The sequence below is a fragment of the Anoplopoma fimbria genome, chromosome 17 (genome assembly GCF_027596085.1).
Source record: "Anoplopoma fimbria isolate UVic2021 breed Golden Eagle Sablefish chromosome 17, Afim_UVic_2022, whole genome shotgun sequence".
Taxonomy (NCBI): Eukaryota; Metazoa; Chordata; class Actinopteri; order Perciformes; family Anoplopomatidae; genus Anoplopoma; species Anoplopoma fimbria.
In genome coordinates this window covers 15,735,462-15,759,293 of record NC_072465.1, presented here as the reverse complement: position 1 = coordinate 15,759,293, position 23,832 = coordinate 15,735,462, and the positions used below count along the sequence as shown (strand labels likewise).

The 23,832-nt window shown below is 41.4% G+C and overlaps 1 protein-coding gene across 4 annotated transcripts; it reads right to left on the bottom strand.

The window, feature by feature from the left end:
• Positions 1 to 1,437: 1,437 nt before the first annotated feature.
• tmcc1b (transmembrane and coiled-coil domain family 1b) lies at positions 1,438 to 16,301 on the bottom strand. 4 transcript variants are annotated; one of them, XM_054616489.1, is made up of 8 exons: positions 16,182 to 16,301; positions 12,955 to 13,128; positions 9,825 to 9,868; positions 8,196 to 8,970; positions 4,721 to 5,140; positions 3,504 to 3,988; positions 3,276 to 3,411; positions 1,438 to 3,194 (listed from the first exon to the last, which is right to left on the bottom strand). In XM_054616489.1, the coding sequence occupies exons 4-8, from the start codon at positions 8,793 to 8,795 to the stop codon at positions 2,880 to 2,882; spliced, it is 1,956 nt and encodes a 651-aa protein (XP_054472464.1). In that variant the 5' UTR covers positions 8,796 to 8,970; positions 9,825 to 9,868; positions 12,955 to 13,128; positions 16,182 to 16,301; the 3' UTR covers positions 1,438 to 2,879. The 4 variants fall into 4 exon arrangements, with proteins under 4 accessions (XP_054472464.1, XP_054472465.1, XP_054472467.1 ...); XM_054616490.1 differs by lacking the exon at positions 16,182 to 16,301 and adding an exon at positions 14,584 to 14,741; XM_054616492.1 differs by lacking the exon at positions 16,182 to 16,301 and adding an exon at positions 14,276 to 14,365.
• Between the last annotated feature and the right edge of the window lie 7,531 nt (positions 16,302 to 23,832).

Genomic DNA, 23,832 nt, shown 5'->3' with positions numbered 1-23,832 from the left:
GCGTTGAAAGCGTGCAGCTGTGTGTTTGCATCAAGGGGAGGAAACAATTGGCCACTGTGGACACAAACACCAGAATGACTGCCATAACAGCCTGCAGCACATTGATTAGTTTTCCAAGGAGTCCTTGGCGTAGTGTTCTCCAAACCTTCAAGCTGCACCACCTGCTGTTGCTGCTCCACCTGCTGTTGCTGCTCCACCTGCTGTTGCTGCTCCACTTGAACAGATGTGTCTGACATGCCTTCAGTGCCTCCTACAGGATGGAGACAGAACCGTCAGTGAAGGTGCTTGAATCGCTAATCAGATGACTTAAACATGTTGACTTGTGATCATCATGACCGCGTTAACCTGCTTAAGAGACCCTGGGCTCCTGTTACTCCCCTTCTCTGTGCAATGTCTTAAAAAAAAGTCTACACTGTAACACTAACTGGCCCAAGATATCCTGTGTGGTAATGTGCATGAACAATTTCATTCAGGAATATGCAGCATTTAATAAATCAATGTAGGTATTGAAACTAGATTTTTAATACCTTTATTTTTTTGTCCATGAAATGTTATTTAAAATACTGGTGCTGTATGTTTTAATAGCAAAAACACTGAAGGTACCAGGAAAGTACAACTTTGCGCATCAAAAACATTCCATGAATCATCCCAACTGAATTGCAATAGAGGCAAAAACTTAAGACAATTTAATCCAAACTCTGCACGGCCACATTACGTTAAATAAGACTATGCTGTTTGTAATGTGGATAAACGTAGGACTACTAACTTAGTTATGGTGGTAGCTACTTACCCGTCAGGCATCAATCAAGACAAAGCTAGTTTGGCCACTTTGGTTCCAGATGTTTTCACGTGGCATTAATAAAAAAAACATTTAGCATTCTGAAAATACTCGTCATCCAGTTTGTAACTGTTAAAATAAATGTAACCTTAAACAGAAACTTGACGCTTCTTCAGTTTAGCCAACATTACTGATACATTACTGAGAGTTTGCTCAACTAACATTCCATGCTCATGTTGCCTAGCGATAGTTCAGTATTCATAGAAAGCAAGTTAGGTAAAAATCATTGAAAGAGATCGAGTTTTCCTCTGAAACAAATGTTTAAGAGCCTCTGGTTTTAATGGCTATCATATAACTGTGTGTTAATGAGAATTGTTTTTTAGTTATTGTGCCTGATCAGATCTCTTCTCAGGACTGTCTGGATTTTACAAACTACAAAGTTACTTGACTGACATCTCTCTGACTCCCTTGCTTTTGGCTTTGTTGCACCTGTTGTAAAAACAGTATGTTCTTCTGCACATGCTCGGATGCACGAATATACCTTGTAGGCAGCACACAACTTGACATTTCGTGGGAGGGAAAAGCACAAGTGAAAAACACATGGATAACTCAATTTCAATTGCTGTGCAAAAGGTATATTAAGATATCTTGTTGGAGGTATAGGAGGAAGAAGTGTTATGCTAAATTTTTCCACATTTGCAACAAGTAAGACAGTAAACAAATAGCATATCTGGCTGATAATGTATTCACTGCTACAGTCAAAAAAAATCTACACTTCATGCCTGTGTTACTCTCATGGCCTAAAGTCCAATTACATAAATGTGTCCTCGATTTTGGGGGGATTACTAGTCACCTATGAATTAAGGCTTCACACTGGTAACTGTTCATAACACCAGTAAGAACACGACCACTCTCTTAAATACAGTGTATTCCAAACATACGGCCAACAAGTGAACCAAAGTGACCCCAACAAGAGGCTTTTTGTTGTGTGATATACAATTTAAAACTTCATAACATTTGAGACGAATACAAGTTATTTTTCAATTTCACCTTTTAAAACAGCAAATTTATTTGTCTTTAAAAAATAAAAAAATTAACTAAAAAGTTTTACTATTTCATTGTCACTAAGAGAAACAGTACGGAAGCACTGAGTCTTTGAGCACTTTAATCGCTCTTCAAGTATGTTAATTCAGTTCATTGATTATTCTTCTGTAGTGGAAACGCCACCAGGATAGTAGGAGCCAGTCGGCCCAGAGGGCAGGGCCGCAACTCCAAACGTAAAAGTTCTTGATAGTTATATCCTGGTTGTGGCAGAACCAGTGTTATTGACTTCACACATCCATAAGAAAAAAGTCAAGAAGCCACTACTATTTGATCCAGTGACGAGTCTGGTTCCAGAGCACTGTAGCTGATGTGCAAGCACCCAATTCTTCAGAGTGTAGTGTGAGCAGGAAGAGGAAGAGTTGGTCACAGAAGCTGAAATCTTTTAAAGACTGAGCAAAGGGGAGCAAAAGTGCACACTGAAAAACCAGAGTGGCAAGACTATAAGAGAGAGAACGTACAAAAAGAAAATATGGACAACTAAATCAGCAAAACACTGTCAGCTCATTACAGTTAAAAGTAAATAAAAAGCTATCAATTAGCTGTATTCAAAATAGCGGTGACTTCAAAACAATACCACTTGAATTAGGTCAAAAGTAATAAAACTCTGAATTACATTTTTTTCTGTAGGGAAACAATGCAAAGTTTTCCACATGTAAACAAATTCACTCAGAACAAAGAAATCAAGTGTGTAGTTCTCTAAGCCCCTCCTTCATCTATGCCCATTCACCCTTAACAGTATGTGCTCGTGCCAATTGCACAAAAGACAGAAAGTCAATACCAAACATCCAACCTTTTCTCCCTTTAGTCTGTTTTGTTCTTCTCAAAACACCTTTCAGAAAGAGATAAAGTGACAAACCTCTGATGCAACCCTCCTGAGTGTGTTTTGAGAAGCTGCTGAAAAGGCAGAAAAGGAAGGACTATTGAGATTCAACTCCCTGTATGGGTCAGCCCCAAATCCTCCATCCCCTCATTATTTAAATAAGCCTCTGCAGGCCGGTCATCTGGGGTGCAGAAGAAAGTGATGCAGATACTCTGAAATGGCATCCCAGTGCCTCCAGAGGAAGGCAAGGAGGATAACAAGGAGCAGCGTGGAAAACGTGCGGCTGCGTGTTTTCATTAAGGGGACAACACAGTTAGCCACTGTGGACACAAACACCAAAAGGACTGCCATAACAGCCAGCAGCACATTGATTAGTTTTCCTAGAAGGGTCCGTGCTGTGGCGTTCTCCAAACCCTCAAGCTGCACCACCTGCTGTTGCTGCTGCTGCAGCTCCATCTTGGAGATACGCGTCTGACACGCCTCGAGCGCCTCCTACAGGTCAGAGACAGAACTGTCAGTGGAAAAGCTCCGATGACAAAGCAGAAACATCACGTTCATTTTAGTGACGCTCACCTGAATGTCCCTCGCTCTTTCGTAAGACTGGTAAGCAATCTTCTCCTCCATGCTGGCTAGTTCCTGTTTCAAGTTCAGGATTTCATTTTGGTGCAGTTCTGTCAAGTCATTGAGTTGTTCTTCTAAACGTTCACACCTGCAAAACAGTGACAACAGCAGTACATCACAACCAGGACCATTTCCTCCCACCAATACAGACCTGTAAGTGTGTAGGATATGTTATGGCACCTGTATCGTTCCTCTTGCAAGGCCTCCATGATCATTGTGTAGTCCCGCTGATAGTGGGCCTTTAAGTTGTCAAAGGATTCCTCCAGACGACCTTGGTTTTCCCGGAGCTCTTGGATCTCATGGAGTATAGCGTCAAAGCCTGAGGCCTGGCCGTGATCAAGGGTGTTGCCCTTGGAGCTAGGGGGGCCTCCAGGGGCTCCAGTCGTGCTGTTGGCTCCTGCAGAGCCAGAAGTAGCACTAGAACAGTCTTCATCGCTGCCATACTTTGGGCTGGACTGCAACTGTCCGGTCCCGAGGGTCTTTGTCCCTCCAGGGCCAACACCCTCATCTCCCTGGGATTCATCCAAGGAATCTTTCAAAGCTGTGAGGTTTTCAGCACTGCCAAACTTGTGGCGGATGAGGGAGGCGATTTCTCTCGGCTTTGACACCACCGCTCCAGCTGCAGAATGAGTGGCTTGAGAGAAACTGGAGAGGCCCCCTGTCACCTGGAATGAGTGATTTCACATAAGTACTCAGGCTTTTTGTCCAGTTAGCAATATGAAAACCAGTTTGACAGCGGTCAAACTCATCACTAAAGTATTGATCACAGAGCCTGACAGCTTTAGCAGTAGTCATTAAATAGCCTAAAACACAACGGAACAGCATGGAACGTCTTACCTTATAACAACGTATAATCCTGCAGTTTTAATGCAAAACCATCCACAGCCTCTATAAAATCCAGAGCTCTGACCAGATCACTGGAGCTAAAGGCTAACAACAAGGCTTACATCTTGTGATAATGAACATTTTCCACTCATTACTTTTGTGTTTGTGTAGTCTAATTATCAGCATTATCAGCAAGTGGAAACATTTTTGTTTTATCTGGGCGAACTGACCGTTTAACTGGGACAACTGAGGAACGGATTCAGATTTCAAGTGAGAGATCCACCTTATTCACTTACATGTGCCAGTAAACCAAGCCATACTGGCACACTGAAATGGAATGCAGCCATTATTTATTTTATCATCATTTTTATTCCCTACCAAGTTGTCTTCTCTCTTGACCCTTTTACTTCTACTCAATCAATACATTTAGATGCAATATTATGTTATACTTTATTGGAAAGGGGATTTTTTTAGTATGTAATGTAGTGTTTTGTCAATAACCCCCCCCTTAATATTCCTGATAGTAGGTTTTGGCAACAAAAGAACAATGAAGGCACCCAGAAAGCACACACCTTGGCTCCGACATCTTTCAGCCCCTGGTGCATGTCTCGGAAAACATCTTTAGGCTGGCGGGGGATGCCGTTGTGCTCCACCTCTCGAAGCTTCCGGTGGTAGTGCTCCAGTTTCCTCTGCAGTTGCTGGATAGTCTGAGCTGACTTTTGGTTCTTCTTCTCAAACACCTGTTTGATGCGGGCACTCTGCTGTTTGTCTGCATTATTGGCGAGTTTCAGGTATTCAGCCACGTTGTCATCACGTGCAGTTTGTTCAATTTTGATTTGTTCTGTGAGTTTGAGGATCTTCTGTTGTAGTTGGGCAATGGCCTGCTTAGTTCGCTGGGGGTCTGGGGTACTGTCAACTACGTCATATCCATCTGCACTGTAGGAGAGGGCATTGGGTGACACAGCAGGGCCTGATCCATCATAGCGATCCAGCTGCTCAAAAAATGTCAACAGAAGAAAAGGGGAAATTATGAGGAAATGATTGTCTTTATCAAAAGTTTACCAAGATAAAACATTAAAATCATTCAAATAATTCATCATGCATTATAGTGGGAAGTTGGTGGAACTGGGTGATTTATTGCTGAAAAAACTATGGTGTTTGTGATACGGTCTCTCATGAGTGTGTTTAAAAGTTTTGTCTAATGAAAACTGTTACAGTGTCTAATGTAAAATCTTACAATTTGAAATACAGTGGCTTTAATATAAGGCAGTGTTTCTTTTCTGGAAACTAACATTTGAAAACCTACATACACTTGTCACTATGCATTCACATTTCCCAACAGCAGATGGCACCAGTAAAACAAAAGATGCCTTTTGACTGTCACTTCACAGCTCCACTTCAAAAGCTCAAAAATAGGCCAAGTTAACAGAGGAGTTATGACATGATTTTGAATTTGACCCCTTATGAGGAGTAATTTAGTTAAAAAGCCCATTGAAAATGATGTGAAGCCTTAAACAGTCATCAGAGCCTTGAGGTTCCAACTGAGGCAACAAGAGGAGGGGGAAATATAATTATTGGTAATTAAAACAAGCTGAATTTGTCCCATCATAAGAGCCCATACTGGAGACGTACCAGCTGTTGAGCTCCTTGTACTCTGAAGAACTTCTGTAAAGTATATCTGAACCAGTTTAAATGTCAACCATAAAGATAGAATAAGGTGATATGTTGTTTTACAATGTGCAGTTCAGGAAGATGTATTTAAAATGTACATTGATGGAGGCGATTAGAAAGAGCTGCTAATTAATTACTTAACAGAGATGTTTGGTCAGAGGTAAGAGACGCCAACATTTACCAATAAGGTACCCATTTAATTCCCTGCATTTTTTTATTAAACTGCAGGTATCTAGCACTAATACAACAAATTATGAAGTACAAACTGGTTAACTTGGATAATAATTTTGTTAAGATAAGATAAGATAAGATAAGATAAGATAAGATAAGATAAGATAAGATAATCCTTTATTAGTCCCGCAGCGGGGAAATTTGCAGGCTTACAGCAGCAGAGAGTAAAGTTATCTGCCTTTGTTGAAATAGCTTCCAAGCATGGTGGCATGGGAACCAAAGAACACTTGTTTCCACAAATGATTAATCAACCTCAGTTTATGATTATCGATTACAAATAACAGGTCGTACGTTTTTTAAGATAAATGGTAACAAATGGGGGGCAAATTATTCCATCTTGCTTATGACATCTGTTGATAAACCTAATTCCAGCTTCCAATGAGTTGCCAGAGCTGCACAACAGTGTGACATTACCCCTCGTTTTATGATGTCTGCCTTCTCCCGATTTGTAATTCCAGAGATTCTCCCATCACACTGCTGGCATCTATCTCTTACTTTAATGGCCTTTAGCCTGTAATGGACTTTATCATCTGCTGCCATCACTGTGTCAGTATTAATAAATGATGGTTCTTTATTCTGCATCCATTATAACACTAAAGGGGTTGTTTCCAGATTTCTATCAACATTCAATGTAAAAGAAAACATCCCACAAGTTTTAGTTCGTTTAGCCCTGCAAGCCTTCTCTGACCTTAAGTACACTCAAAGACAGCAGGAGTCTAAATTTAGAAAGGCTTTAAGCACATAGTCACCAACCACTCAAAGGCAATTGCTGACCTTCCACCGCTGACAGCTCATCTCCCCGTTCACCGGTTCATCCAGGCACATCTGAACCATTAACAGCCTTTTAAACGTTTGCAAAATTCACTGAGTTTTGACATTCTTGCACAGATATTAGTGCATGACATGATCTTATTTTTGCAGCTAGGTTGCAAACAAATACAATGCAACGCATGAATGCACAGTGTCTCTTTGTATTAGGATTTGCATTTGAATGTTTTATGTCCTAAAGCTAAATTTTCTATGAATACAACAATTTTAGGATGGATTCAGTAAAACAAGGCCATGTTTTGTTATGGGAGTTGTAATGTGCGAATGCAGGGACAGATTTTTTTTTTTTTAAATAGATAAAGATCAGAGGATCAGATGAAGAGATTCCAGCAATATAATAATGTTTGTGGGACACTCCAAATAATGCATACAAATGTATTGAGTGGAAAAAGAAAAGGCTTATTAACATAGATTTTGTCAGCGCTATAATTTAATTTATTTTATTTCTCCAGCTTCCTCCCACAGTCCAAAGACATGCAGCTTAGGTGCACTGAGGACTCTAAATTGCCCGTAGGTGTGGATGTGAGTGTGAATGGTTGTTTGTCTCTATATGTCTGCCCTGCGACAGACTGGCGACCTGTCCTCGGTGTACCCTGCCTTCGCCCATTGACAGCTGAGATCGGCTCCAGCACCCCTGCGACCCTTAACTGGATAAGCAGGTTACGGAAAATGGATGGAATGGATGGATGGATGGATGGATGGGACAAACAAGTTCTGAATTTTAAAACTACAATTTCCTGCTTTGGGGATGAAAGCAGGAAATATATGTTTCCATGGAGTCAGTTAGTTAACTGTTGGCAACACCTTGAGCCAAGTTTTCTTCCTATATTTGTTTACAGTCTGGCAAATTAGCATTTTGGAAAGTGATACTGCCTTAGCTATTAAAAGTTCCTGCCTCCTCAGGGCACATAAAACAATGACTGGATTACTTTCTATACTCTAGAAAACTGCTAAACATGATGAATACGAGGCAAGCTTTTTTCTATGATTTCTAAGCAAATGTATTGGCGTTTATTTGTGATCGACATTGGAGATATCCCTGTAAAGTGTAAGTCATGCTGATTCCAGGAGTGTTTCATGTCTGTGTGTTCATATTTGACTGAGTTATGACTCACAGAAGTTTTTTTTCTATTCTCCTTCTCCATGCGCACCCACACACTGGCCCTCTAGGTAGCTGCCTATGTAACCTATAACACAAACCTCCCGGTGCATCACTTGTATAAACACTGGACTTCTTACTACTCAGTAAAAAATGTACTGTTGCATGTCCGTGGTTTATTTCTCACTTGGACCACCTGGCAGGACTGAGACACTCACCTTGTCAGGCTCCTCAGTTGAGTGGTAACCAGAGGTCAGCAGCACGTCAGCTAGAGCTGGGCTGCTGGGTGTGTCTGTGGTCGAGGAGGAACGTGGGCGTCCAGCCTGCAGCAGGGCTTCATGGGTGCTGCGCCGGTGGATCTGTGGGCTACCTTTCTGGGGAGGCTCCCCGCTGCCCCCCACCTTGCTGCGGCGGCTCTGCAGGCTGGTGCCTCGCTTCATTGGTGGAGCACCTCGGATCTGCTGCAGAACACGGCTCAGAGCTGCGGGAGGGGCGGAAGCGGCAGGGTTGTCAGAATCCAAAGGGAGGGCCGAGGAGGCGGGAGCGTCCCCTACTTCTGACCCTACATCAGTGGGTTCGGAGGGAGGGGCGCCTGTGCAGGGCGAGACAGAGTCATGTGGGGAAACGGAGGAGCGTCGGCGCTGTGGCTGGAAGAACTGCTTCAGGCCATGGCCCAACGCTCCCATGTTCTCCAGGGCATTATGGGTGATTTTGGACAAGCCATGCTCTGTCTCTGACGCCCTCCTGCCGACCTCCAGCTCCGCTCGGCCTCCTGTGTCCGGCTCCTCTGGACTCTGCTCACTACTACCCTGATCCATCAGAGACCTCCAGTTTCACAGTGAGGTTCTACTTGGGGGTGCAGGGGACGAGCTACGTCCCGTCGACACCCCCCCTCTGAGTGACTTGTTGAGAGCCGGGAAGCAGAGGGGATGGCGCTCAGTTGGGCCTTTTGAGTGGACATGAATCTGAGGCTTGGCTCAATGTCATGCTTGTCTACCACAAAAAGGAAAATAAAATGGATTACGACATGCAGCAGTGAATGATGAACATAATAAGCAGCAGAATATAAAACAACATCAAGCAACATAAACTGGGTTGACACAGACATGACCACTTGTTCCTTTTCAAATAATCTTTTTGAAAATATTCATGATAGAAAAAGCTTTATATTTTCTCTCCGCTGAATGAAAACAGTAGGTTCCCTTTTTATCTTAACAGCATGTGGCATGTCTGACAGTGCCAACCCGGTAATGCAAAAACACAAAGTGTACAAAATAAAAGCTTTGAGAACAGTTTCTGAAATGTCAACGTTTGGTATATTGAACATGTTGAAGGTCAAGGCCTTAGTTTGTTCTGAAATCGCTTTCTTCTGTTTATTTCTGGGCATTAAAACTTGACTGTACAAAAGCCCTCATTAAAGTTGAATGATCACATTTCAGAAAGTATTCAGCATGGAAATTAAGAATCAACATAATTGAGAGTGCTTTGATGAAGCTACCAAAGAGACTACAGTGTGAAAAATGTAAATGAAATTCTAAACGGACGGTGATTATAATCCAATTCTCAACTGATTAGGGTGTTCAACGATCCACGGAGGTCTCCTCTTTGCATCTCATTGTATTACAAGACTAAATCCTGTAATGTAAAGGACCATTCCAAGACTTTGGCTCTCAGATGACAGATTATATAAAAGCATTCTGGTTTACCAACATTTAATGAGACAGTGAGAAAGAAAGAAAGAAAGAAAGAAAGAAAGAAAGAAAGAAAGAAAGAAAGAAAGAAAGAAAGAAAGAAAGAAAGAAAGAAAGAAAGAAAGAAAGTGAGATAGAGAGTGACAGAAAGCTTACCATCAGCCCAGCTTCTCCTCTACTGACTCACAACTCGGGATTGGCTAAATGAACAGAAATAGAAAGAAAAAAACTAAATAATATGTTTCATACCACAGAAAAGGATAAGGTTCAAAAACAGGCATATTGTAGCATCACACAGAAATAAACAGACATGACCAAAAGCTTCAACTCAGCAGTACCTGGTAATAAAGGCTGTACAGAGATGCTACAGCAGACGAGGGACTTAAAAGCTTCTAACATGCTGATCATATGAAATTGTCAACGACCTAATGAACCTTTGTTATAAATCTTAAGAGCAAGCAGTAAGTCGATGCATGATCAGCCTTGTAACATCGTTGGCAACTATTGTGCATAACAGCATACCTGACCAGACAACATTAACGTGACAGCAGCTTTATACACTGCTCAAGAAATAATAGTAGCCGTACATATAAACAAACATGGCATGAACGCAATGTTGCCGAAAGGAGCTGTCACTGCACGACTCATCTGTATCAACTCTCATCTGGAGAGGGGGTTGGGTCAACCAAAAACCTTGAGTCAACAAATGTGCATGTTATCCTTAAATACAAATTTCTATTTTTACATATTTGATTATTTATTTCTCACATGGCCTAATGGACTTTTTTCACAATACCTGACCATTAGAGACCATTTAGTTCAAGGCCGGACCCAGATGGCAGGCAGCATTTTGTTTTTGGCTACTAGAATTGTTCTGCGTTCAAATTTAAAGATTTGCACATTTATCAATAAAGGAATTTATGCTTTTATGATGATGATGATGATCTTAGAAGCTATTCATTCAGTATTTTCACTTCAGTGTTCATTCATGACATATTGTTAAATAAAACCTGAATAGCATCCATTACTAACAGTTGTAACGCCTGGGCTTTTCATAAAGACCAGAATACAATGATTTCTATGATATCAACAGGAAGTTTGAGCTGTACCCTGCTTTAGTCTTTGAGCATTTAAAACAGGCTGTTTTACAAAACATGGTGAGAAGAAGCATGTTTCTCTAAAGATAATATCCAAAGCCTAAAAGGATGGGTCTGACTATAGTTCATGTATTATTTTGCAGACAAATGGAAAAACGATTCCCCGTGTCAGCACTAAGTATCACTTAACAAGCCAGCAGCACAATCTAGCACCAAAACCCTATAAAATGCTCCATTAGTGAAAAACAGTGACTCATTACTGCTGGTCCTGCTGTTAGATCTGCAGTGTTGGATAAAAAAGCACTTTGTTAAAGGGTAGGTGGTAGTGATGTACAATAATGACAAGATTAACCAAGTCTTGCTCATCAACATGCTTGAACAATGGCTTCATTTTTTAAATTTTCATTTAATTTTTTACTTTTCATTAACTGTCGTCACTCATCTCACTCATTACTCAAAACAAATGAATACATCAACAGATTCACATCAAACATCCCTTCATCTATAAGGGCAATACTTTAAGTATAAACACACAACGGGTAGCTCTAAACTCCATTCTCTCACGGATAAGATAACATAAGTGAACCATAATAAAGTTATGTTAGACATGATGTCCTAAAGTGGTCTGCACTCAGGTACGTAAGATAAGATAAGATAATCCTTTATTAGTCCCGCAGCTGGGAAATTTGCAGGCTTACAGCAGCATAGGGTAAAGTGCACGCAAGAGACATAGTAAAAGAAAGACAAGATAAAAATAAAATGCAATAAAAAACAACTATTATAAATAAGCAATAAAAAAACAGTAAAATCCACAATAATTGAAATATTATATGTACAGACAGAATAACTATTATAACTATAATTGCACGTTGAATTTGTATTGCACAGGTTTTTAGTGTCATGTGGTCTACTGGGAGCAGAGTTGGTTGTGCAACCTGACAGCAGCAGGAAGGAAGGACCTGCGGTACCTCTCCTTCACACACCGGGGGTGAAGCAGCCGGTGGCTGAAGGAGCTGCACAGAGCTGCCAGGGTGTCCTGCATGGGGTGGGAGGTGTTGTTCATCAGGGATGACGGCTTGGCCATCATCCTCCTGTCTCCCACTACTTCCACCGTATCCAGTGGACACCCCAGCACACTGCTGGCTTTCCTGACAAGCTTGTTCAGTCTCTTCCATGCAGGGTGCAGGGTTTCACGGCTGCTGCTTAAAAGCCCACAGTTGCCAGGTATAAGTGCACCTTTTACTGGCCCTTGGAGACACATGTTGTAATCTTAAGGCTAACAACTTTAATATATATATATATATATATATATATATATACACACACACACACACACACACTATACACCTATAGAGACAACTGATTTAACACAGTTCCTAACGTCCTGATCCTGAATCCCTGATTATAGACAGAGACACAGCCATTCAGTAACTCAGTGTAACGTATTGCAGTAAAACCTCTGGACAAGGGAAAAGGAACAGACAGTCCACACAGACATGGAACTATATCCCTCATCTACCATAAAATTACAATGACGTCCGGCTCCTCTGGGCTAAGGGCAAAGTGTTCTTTTCAAAGTGGGTCAACCAACATTCGCCTATCACTCCCTGTACATGAAGAGCTCCAAGGTCACAACATCTACAGAGTGTTGTGCATGACTAGCAGCATTTAAGCTTTTACTTGTGTTAAATAAACATTTCTACAAAATGACAGCAGATGTCCTCTCGGGTCATTGCTACATCGGCATAAGCTTACATGCTTTGTTCCAATAATCCTACATTTGCACGTATTACTGAAGATTAGTACTCATTAGTTTCAGGTTGTGGTTCCAAAATACAACAATTTATTCATGTTAATATTGAAAATGGGCACATTCAGCAGCTCATTTGCATTGTCTTTCTATTTTTCTCTAAGCTTTCTATAACTAATCACAAGTAGTCAGAGGACCTTGTAAACTGAGTGAATAGTGTCTTCTTGCAGCAGGTTAAACTAAAAAAAATTATTGCACACACACACACACACACACACACACACACACACACACACACACACACACACACACACACACACACACACACACACACACACACACACACACACACACACACACACACACACACACACACACACACACACACACACACACACAAGTATTGTTCAGGGAAGATCTATGAAAACCAATAACGTACCTTCAGATGTGGTCATCAGCAGGTGATTTTTGGATCTATTAACATAGGGAATGTCTTAATCCAAGAGAAGTTCCAGCACTGCTTCCTTTGGGTAATTCTTACAAATGGAAAACTGGTGGGATAGCTGTCAAACTTTAGTCAGCTGTTTCCATGAAAATTTAGAAAAATCACATGCTGCAAAGACAAACAAAAATACAGAGGAAAGAAAGTGTGAGAAACGGTTTGCTGTGAAGGGAATTGTGACATTTTGTAACTGACAACCTCAGACACGCAGGGGACTTCCCGATTATTAAAATGGTATTGGACCAATCTATTCATCTTGTACTGAAGTCTCCAATAATTGCTGTATTAATGATGTTCTTCTGACTATTAATAGTCAACCCACAACACCTATTCTTTTAACATAATAAACCCGCATAGTGCAAAATCAGACTAATCCGAATAAACAAAAAATGAAAAGTTTATATCAAATATGCGACATCTAAACCAACAAGCTCATAGATCATCGGAGAAGTTTTGCAGTTGGTGAAAAGCAACTGGCTCAAAAACCTGCAGCCACCTTCATTTTGTGATGTTATCATTGGCTCCATTTGCACGGCATCGCAGCAGGTCAAGATGAAGTTGGACAGAAAAATAATCAGCACGCATTGTCAGCCAATTTTAGTAGCACAGGACCGCAAACAAAAATGAGCCTTTAGCTAGTGTAAAACCCAGATAGTACTATTGTTATTATAATTATCCTTATAGTCATCGTCATCATCATCATCATTAATATATGATTATCATCATTATCATACATTATTATAAAACAGACTGTACTTGTAATACAGCCTATTGCCAGACTTGATATTTAAGGATAATAGAATTTGAATAGAATAAAAGTACAATAGAAGCAATTACTCAACCCATACAAACCAGTTGAGCCATTTTTTTTTACAAGAAGCTCACACAAATCTGTTGCATTAATGGCAAACACGTTTTAAATTTTATACAGGCCTCCAAGGCATTTTATCTTAATTAATCGTGTAATGTTAATTAACAATGCTGAATAGCCCCATGGGATCATCCGCAGAATATGATCCACACAACTGAGATGAGGTAATTAAACGATGACGTGTCATCAGCGAGTGGTGACGTCATACATCGTTACTCAGACCAGCATCCCCCCCCCCCCCCCCGCATGAATACGGCGGATGCAGCCGTCCGTTGCATTCCGATGAGATCACCACCACCACCACCACCACCCATTCAGAAGGAGCAATAAAGTTTCCTTTTCTTTGCATTAATGCGCTAAACAGAAACCATTATGAGCCACACTCACGTTAGAGAGCGTGCTTTCACCATTCATCTTGGATTAGTTAATTAAATTACCCCACAGGTCACAGGTGCATTGGGTGTCAGTACATTGCAGGGGAGCAGGAGTGACGCTCCACGCGGAGGCGCAAACACTCAAACAATGCAAAAGCAGATGTTGTGATAAAAGTAGTCCCGTACACGAGAACCTGGCGGTGTTTTTAACCGTACTAAGTTAGTGAGCATAGTGTGGTTTAAGGTGAGCTACAGATAAGAGGAGGATGAAACGAGCAGCTCGCTAGCCTCGCCCGTAGGCCTGTCCCCAGAAACACTCACGTGCACCATTTAATATCTCAACACGTCAGTGTAGTTCATCGTTGTGTTGACGGGCGGGGTTAACCGGTGTGGCGGGTAAAGTCCGGATGAATCGTTGACCCCGTTTTGATGGCTTGTCTGCCACTCTGGTAGCTAGCAGTGCAAGCTAACGTGGTGCACCGGGGGGTGTTCGTTTTGCTGGACACTGCACACCGGTACTACTGCGCGGGGCGGGGTCATGGTGTTGAATATATAGCACTACGGTTAGGTTTACTGGATATTTAGCATATCACCATGTCTCACCTTCACTTCATTTATGCTGTTTTGGGTTTGTTTGTCTATTTTCAAATTGATGGAAAACATAAACACCAGACAATGTTTCACAAATGATGTGCTAAATGCGTCTGCTAAATGACTGTAATGTAATGTAATGATGTGTGTTGGCTGTGATCTGGTTACAGACATAATTCACATTTCATCCCCACTTTATCTGTTATTAAACACACACTGCTTCATGTGCTTTTTACATTCAACTTCACCGGCCAACTCCAAAATTGCTGATTTGAATATCAGATGTCGACCATCATGTAATGTGATAAACACACTTCCCCAGTACAATCCAGTAGAAAACTAGTTTGCCTGTTCGAATAACTTAAAAAAACACTACTACTACATCAGGATTTTGATTGTTGTACAATCGTCACATAACCACAGATGTCATACAGTTTAGTGATACAATAATCGGCCTCCTGTACAATAATCTGGCCATCAAACTCTTGTATCTTAAATGTAATCTTGCAAGAAAGTACCAGCTGTCACATTATGGATAAAGACATTGAAGCATCAATAATAAGATCTTCTCAACACATGGGAGTTAACCATTAGAATATGTGACTCCATTTTATAGAAATGCAGAATAGTCCTTTCCAGTTGACACCACCTCCATAAAACGTCCCTCACAGGTGTGAGCAGCTCAAAACACGCCTGGCTGCTTTAGGTTGGAGGTATTGGGTGGCCATCTGTCACCTACTCCCACCAGGGTTTCTTATTCTTAATCACACCTCAGAGTCTTGTATTTCACGGTGGAGTATTTAAGTCCTGCAGCTCTCACAGTGTAGGTTTGCATTGGCTTAGAGCTCCCTCTTAGTATTGGTAATATAAGCTGGAGTTTAGCTGAGGACAAAGCCACCATTAAGCCAGATAAACTAGTTTATGTTTCTATTTCACTTTACATATCCTGGTCTGACCCTTGTAGTTCAATTTAAATCTGACCTGGGTGTTGTCTCCGAGGTTAAACATTTACAAAGCATTCGCATTCATAATCACTGACATGTAACCACATTTAACCTCGCCCGCCCGGACTGTCCCGGGTGGCAAAACAGGCGCTCACTCGCCGCCTGGCCACTCAGCCTGTCAGTTAGCAGGCTGGCTAGACTCTCGAGCTAAAGAAACATCGCTTCAGCCGCGGCTAGCTACGGGCGCACGGGGCACCTCGCCCGGCGGGCGGCCACTCCGGTTAATCGACCGCAGCTCCGGAGCACGTCGGATAACAGCATATGGAAACACGTTTCATTCATAGACCGGGTCGCAAAATGTGTGTTTTGCCGGCTGTAACTTACATGGGCGCTGAGAGGATTGTGTTGATGACCGTTCATTTCTCCCGACGGCGGAACACTCCCACGGTGACGTCACGCAGCGTGCTCGACGTCAGAACAGCTGAGCGCCAGACAGACAGCCACCCTGTGCGATCCGTGCAGGTGATCCAGTTAAATAGCACTGTTATAAATGTGTTATTATTGTTACATTGAGCGTGTCTTCATGGGTGTAGATACTTTTGAGGAACCTCAGTTCATGTCCTCGGTATTTTCTTTGTTATTTTACTGATTCAGGTGTTATCAGACGCAATATGAATAAAACAAATTTGTTGGCCAATAAAAAATTGTCAGTTTCCTTTTTTTGCCAACCAAAATGATATTCATCATTCATCAATGCTGAGAAGGCCTTGAAGTATGTTGAGTTGAAACTATGACAATTTTTCGAAAGATTAAATTCCTTTCCAAATTCCATTTTTTTTAAAGCAAATATTGCAGGAAAATGTCTGCTTGCAGCCTCTCGAATTTTTTGGATTTGCTAGTTCTTTTAGACTTCTATTATAGTAAACAAAAAGTCTTGTGTTTTCAACTGTTGGTCGGATGAAACTAAAATTTGAAGACGTGGAAAATTGTGATTCATCATTTTTCCCCATTTTATTAATTAATAATAAATTAATTATCACTTGAAGAAAAAAAAAACTAGGGTGGATATGGTCTCAGTGTTTCTAGAATTCTGATACGGCCGTGGACGTCTTTACCCTGCAAAGTAAAAAAAAAAAATAATAATAACTGTGCAGCTAACTTTGCCCTTCATTGTTCTTCAGAAAATGTACATTTGGAATACCTCTTGCTAAATGTAAAGAAAGAAACCTAGCCTATAGAGTCTGTTACAGCTTTGATGGCACAATCGGTGAGTTTAACCAAATTGCACAAAGGAGAGTCTGTCAAGTTCCTGGAGACCGTCATCAGAACATTTACCAGTCTCTTGCATCCTATTTTTTTTACCTGTTAAGAGAAGGGAAAGGATCAAATGAAGGCATGGCACGGTACATAGGCTGATGTTGATGCTGTTCAGATGGAGCTGGGTGTGCAAGAGAATCAGGAAATACTGGAATGGGAGTTTGCTGAGGAGCATAATATGTTGGCATATAAGGGTGTGGGTAATAAAATGGTATTTGAGCTGTAGGCTAGGAGTGGTAGCTGCACTGGTTGTTGTGGTGGTAACGTGAGTTTTTTCTCTCTGAGAGGGATACTTAGGAGGATATAACACAGGGATCTGGCTGGTCTGAGGATGACCATGATGTGGTTTGGGCTGCTGGATTACAGGTTTGGGACACTGATGAGCTTGCGTTTGACCTTGTGGAGGCAGCAGGTGTTTTGAGAATGGCAAGATAGGATATTGAGGGGGTTGGAAACTGTGGCTGCTGGGGAACACAAGGCTTCCCATCATGCTTAGTGGGGGAGGCTGATAAGGTTACCAAAGCCTCTGTGCTAGTGGAAGGAGAAGAAGGAGGAGGAGGGGTTGTTGAATGGAAAATTCCAGGTACCATGGGGAATTGTGGGAAAAAGGTAATGGATACGTCGAGACTGCGGCATCTGAGGTAGTTGGGCCGGAGGAGCAGCAGCGTTTTTATTAGTGGATTGGGGACTGGGAAACAGAGGGTAATGAGAGAACTGTGGATACTGTGGCATTAATGGAAATGCAGGGTGATGAGCTGCAGGTGCCTCTTGGTTTTCAGTGTCAGTCTGTAGCATCACCCGAGGGAAGCTGTGGATGGTGTGGCAACTGAGCCACTCCACCTGTGGTAGGGGCAGGTTTGTGTGGTGAAGGAGTGGACCCGGGAAACACTTGGTATTGAAAAAACATTGAGAACTGGGGGTACTGAAGAAACAGCTTAGGATACTGCTGGACATGGCTATCGCCTGGAGGCGTGGTTGCTGCTGTATTAGGCTCAATGTGCGGCCATGTAAGGCATGTGACTGAGAGCTCAAGGTCCGCCAACAGAAGAGAGTATAAATAATTCTTATCCTGAAAGGAAACAAACTGAGTAAATAAAAAGCATGTGTACATACCAGCTTCCATTTTAACCACAAGAGGGCCCACCACACCTTGATCTTAATGAACAATCCTCTGTTGTAGGGCGCAATGAGGGTCAGTCCTCCAGAGAGCACTTCAATAGCAAATCCACAACTGCTGCAGACGGATGATAAAGACTTCCACGTGTCGGACACTGCAACAGTTTTAACAACGGATGAAAAAATAATTCTTAAGAAGTTTTTGGAATCTATTAAATGCCAATATGTTAAGTCACTAACCCTTGACTTCGAGTTAATTTGCTGTGATACCAATTTGACAAGCATGTGAGGACACATGTGCAGGCTACGGGTGCATTAAGTCACATGATACACATTTACATCCACTGTAGAGGGCCTCTATGGTATTGAATTTGTATCACAGCAGCCCCATGCTTGTGGTGCAAAAAATAACTATTGACACATTCCTCAACAGCTCCACTAGTCATGTTACTGTTGTGTTACTTAAAAATATTTAAGAACATTTAATCATATATAAAATATTCAAGGTTCCAAAACTCGGATATATTTCCACCAACAAACTGGAGCAAAAACATACTTAAAATATACAGCCAAAAAACAGGTCTAATTTATTTACATGTTAAATTTGATTCACTTTAGCTGAAACACAGTATTACATTTTGACTTGATAAACCTAAACAGATGAAATGAAATCCTCGATCTTAAAACAAGGGGATAAAATCTATAATATGTCATTTTGTGAATGTTGCATTCATTTGAAATACACGTATTTAATTGGAGACTACTGCCATTAATTGTGAAAATTTGAAACACAGATATTAATTCAAAGCTTGTTTATGATTATTATTTTGATCATCATTTGGTTCAACTCCCCATGTCCTGTAGTTTAATATGTAATCATAGGCATCAAACTCAGTGGCACAGAACAATCAGCGCCATTGTCGTAGAACGGATCACTTTGTGAAACATTATAATTAGCTTACCAGGAAACGATTTGCACCTTCTTCGGCAAACCTGAATGTAAGTGGACCGTGTCATGTTGGAGCAGCAGATGCATGTTATTCATCAGGCATCACACTTAAGTTGTACAGAGGTTGGAGTCACCGTGTCCACAAAATACAACATGTGATTTCTCAGAGCCATGAGTATGTTTGGCATGTGTTTGCTAATAGCGAGGACCGCCACTGTGTAGGTTAATGTGTCTTAATTGACCGACCAATCACAGCCAGTTTGGTGCGAGCAACCGGAAATTCAAATATACTAAGTGCCAATTAAATTTAAGGAAAGAAAACATAAGCTAAGCGATTTATTAGACTGAGACAAGCATAAAAGTTTTGATGATAATTCGATTAAAAAGACAGTTGAGAACACACAAAAAAAAACACATCTAAAAAAATGTAGTTATAAGAAGGCTACTGTTGGTAAACAGGACAAATCAAACATTAGAACAATATTAATGCAATTCTCAGTGTTTTAATGCAGCATTTTTTGCACATGGCCTTTATCAGGGGAATTCATAAAAGTAACTGTATTTGATACACAATGAAAACAATCATATATTTCTTTCAGAAGAATAAAATGCAGCTTTTACATATTAGCAAAGATGAGCCAAACAAATGCTCACATGACGTTAATCAGTGAAGTTTTGACAAACAGGAGAGAGGTGTTGACTAGGATGTTAAGAATGTTGCACTGGCCTACCCTGCAAACACACTGGCATATAGAAGCAAACATTATAAATCTCTTGTGAAATGCTGATAATATCCACTGGTAATCATTTTAACACACTTGTGGATTAAGTTGTGCCGGAAGCACATGAACATTAAAATATTTCAAAGGACCCAACAATAGTCAAATCTCAATGAATTTGAATCAAGAATCAAGTCAATTTTAGACCAACACAAATTAAGCAGTTTTCGCTTAGATGAGGCCATGTCTTGCAAGAGTGTTACTGTCTACATGATGTGACTGTGTCATTTCATGAAGGCTGGATAATAGAGAGTAGGTAGTTAGAAGTGGTGCTCCTGACATAAGAGGCAGCTCAGAGGTCTGTGACATCATCTGCAGACCATTCATGCTGATGCATCACTGCTGAGAGCTCTGAGTTAAATTCTTCCTCCTGATGTGCAGCAGCTTGAGACCCAACACCATTATAATCACTAGTAACACTAGGTGACCGTATCAGCTCTTTAGATGCAGAAATAGACTCTGTATCCACCTTCCATCCGTAGCCAACATAAGCTGGAGGTAAAGTTATTGCACCACCATTTCTCTCAGCAATGTCTGCACTCACAGCTTGTGTCCAAGAGGGAGGTGGAGGTGTGAACAGACCTCCTGCTACAAGCTGTCCATGGTAAAGGGCATTGTCAATGCTGCGCCTGAGGTTAATAGGAGATGGAGGCTGCATGTCAAATTCTATAAGAGAAAGAATACATTCGCTTTCACCAACCTTTTGCCACAGTAGTGCAGCTTGAGAGTCAGAGCTGCTAATGCTAACAGGATCAGGCCTGTATGCTGGTGTAATGGTAGACGGTTGATCATCATATGGACACATCAAGTTGTTGCTGAAACCTGTTCTAGACACGCTAACGTTTGCCCAGTTACCTGGCATCAGGTCTTCCCAGGTTTTCTCAGATTTTCCCAGTGGCCCTTTCCGTATGCCGGACATGACCCTACCCCACAAGCTGGTCTCCTCCACCCCTTTAGGAACCTCACTTCTAGCCTGATCACCCCTTGAATGACCTCTAGATGGTGTCCAGAAGATCCAGGATCCAAGGATAAGCAACAAAAATCCCCAAGCTAACTCAAGAATTCTAGCCCAAAACTGACTGAGCCACCAGCCCCAGCCAAAGCGCCTCCAGTTCCCTAGAATCCCATAAAGCCAGAGGAGACTATACATCTGCAGGCCGAGGCAGAGAAACCCAAAGAAGGCGCAGATTGCTGTTACTCGCTTTGCACGCATGTCAATCTCCAGTGGAGGAACCCACTGAGACACACAAGACCAGAGAAGTGGATGTAGATGAGAGAAAGACTTGCTGAGGATTGCGATGCAGAATAGGAGACCACAGCAGAGGGAGAGGGTTTGTAGCAACAGAGGGAGGGCTGGGGATAAAGTTGAAGAGAAAAGGTCTGCTACAAGTAATGGAGTACAGTGTGATACAGCCAGCCCTCCAACCACCCACGGGTGCTGCAGCTTTAGAGGGAAAAGTATTAAATTCCACCCTCTGAGTGAGACCAGAGTGAGGGCAACCTGCGCCCACAGAAGGAGCTGCAGAGGAATGTTATGGAGTGCTGCCAGAGTAGCATGAGACAGGATCTGACGGGTGCCATAAGGATCAAGCAGAAGGAGGACACCACGCAGACTACCAGTCAGGATCAGGAGAGTATTTGCCAAAAATAGGGCGTCACAGAGGGGATGAGGCCGAGTGCATGCACCTGCCAGTCCCATCGCTGCCAGGACTGCCATCACTATGAACAGGCTGGCTGATCCAAAGACATGTAGTTCCCAGGGAAATGCCAGTGTGCGCCTCATGTCATCCCAGAGAAGATCGGTGCCATTAGAGTTTGGGAGAACAACGCAACGACTCGGACCGAGCACACAGGGATCTCCGGGTCCTGCATTGTTTTGGACAGGGAGTACAGGGATGTCAAAACCTGAAGATGAGAAACAGTGAGAGGGAGAAAGAGTAAAAGTCTTATTTTTGATGCAGGAGAATTCAATTTGTAAACATATATTTTGAATGAATTGGGTATTTCACTATGTAGCTAATCGAGAGTGTTTTTATGTTACATTTGATGACATGAGAAATAACAATATTTAGTAAGGCCTTATCATCATATCCAGCTAAAGAAAATTGATTAGGAATCATATCATCTTAATTAACTAAATTACTGTTATTATGAACATAATTATATTGACTTACCATCCTGAAGTTCATCATTTGCTATGGATGTTTGACTCTCCTGTAATTGTTCCTCAGTCGTTATGCGGCTGCCTTCTCCCTCTGAGATCATTCGTACACTGGAGTGTGTGTAACTTGTAATTGAAGTATTAGCTTTGTCAGCTCCTTGGTCTTGAGGCCCTGAGTGGTGCAGAGTAAGTGCTGGTGTTAATGTGATTCCAGACCAAGAACTGTTTTCATTGCCGACATGCTCAGACTCATGTGGGATGATGAGTGTCTTTGATGCTGTACTGTCAACACTTTGTCCACTGCCCTCCACAGAGTCACCGCTGCTCTCTGAATGGAAGATCAAATCACTGGCCAAGATGTCTGGGGCTTTCTCGTTTCTGCCTGTGCTTCCAGTTGCTCGGACTGAATCTGAGTTGTCCAGTGATTGTGAAGTTTGAATAAGGCTCACAAGTGAAGAAAGGGACACGGTCAGCGAAATGAAGAGCAGAGATGAACGCCCCATTTTTCACTTTAAAAAAAAATGTATGCACTTTATCTCAAAATCTGTAGAACAACAAAGAAGACAGAGACAAACAGTCAGGCACATCAGACTGAGATTATATAGATTACATTAATGTAACTATCCCAGTTTGAAATTAGACCTTTATTTTATATCAATTGGATGTAGTATTTTAACACTACACTATTTTATATAATTGCAAATGAGTTGATAGTAGACAGACTTTGAAGGTTAGGTCACACAAATGACCAGATAGTCATCTTGGTTTCAATCCTATGAATGACAATTATTGTATCCAGTGGGTTTGCAAACTCCACAACATCGATGGATGGTTTGACTCAACAAAAAGTTGCCACTTCCATGATATGCACATCACAAATGACATGAAAGAAAAATCATACATGACTGAAATGATGTATGATTTTGCATAATAATATCACATACAATATGACATAAACATCTCTTACAAGTGACTAGATTTCCTAAATACAACCTCAGGTGACTTTAGTTGAATGTTTTATCTGTTGAACCACAAGTTTAAGAAATGCCCTGTGTTCTGACTTATTGTTGAGAATTTTTACTAGTTGATATTAAAGTGCACTCTATTGAAAACAAATACAAAAGCATTAAAAAAGCTTTACAGGCAAGGAAGCCTCTAAAACAAGCAGATGATTTTCCAACTACTCCAACTATAAACACATTACATCACAACATTACCAGAATAGAATGGCCCATTGCTGAAATAATCTGTCTGTTTTTTAAATGCTCAATAAAACCAGAAAAGTCAGATTTACCTGGGATTCCTGTGTCTCTGCTTCCTTTTAGTGCTCATAGGTAGCATTTCACCTCTAGATGCAGTAGAGTTTGCTTTTTAGTGTGGAACATAAAGAGCATCGCAGTGAAGACTGAGCCCATTGGATTTACACTCGTGCTCACAGCCATCAAGCTGACGTATTATTCAATTACTGCACCGGCTGGTTACTTGGCAGCCTACCATCCTGATGTCACCAGAAGAAAATAATTGCAAAACCAATATACCAGGGCTAATTTAAATAAAATACACCAATAAGCATCTTCTTAGGAATTATTGTCTTCACATGTGTAGATTGAAACTTTTTTTGTGTATTAATTTACTATTAATAAGGGCCCTCAAGCCTCACCTGCCGTTGCACAGTTGTGTTAAGGTAAATCCCTTTTCTAAAGGATTACATTA

Excerpts from the sequence above, each read along its gene's own strand:
- tmcc1b (XM_054616489.1), bottom strand. The coding sequence starts at position 8,795 with ATGGATCAGGGTAGTAGTGAGCAGAGTCCAGAGGAGCCGGACACAGGA. Across the intron at positions 3,989-4,720 it reads TGAAAGATGTCGGAGCCAAG|GTGACAGGGGGCCTCTCCAG; the intron begins GTGTGTGCTTTC and ends CACTCATTCCAG. Across the intron at positions 3,195-3,275 it reads AAAGAGCGAGGGACATTCAG|GAGGCGCTCGAGGCGTGTCA; the intron begins GTGAGCGTCACT and ends TCTGACCTGTAG.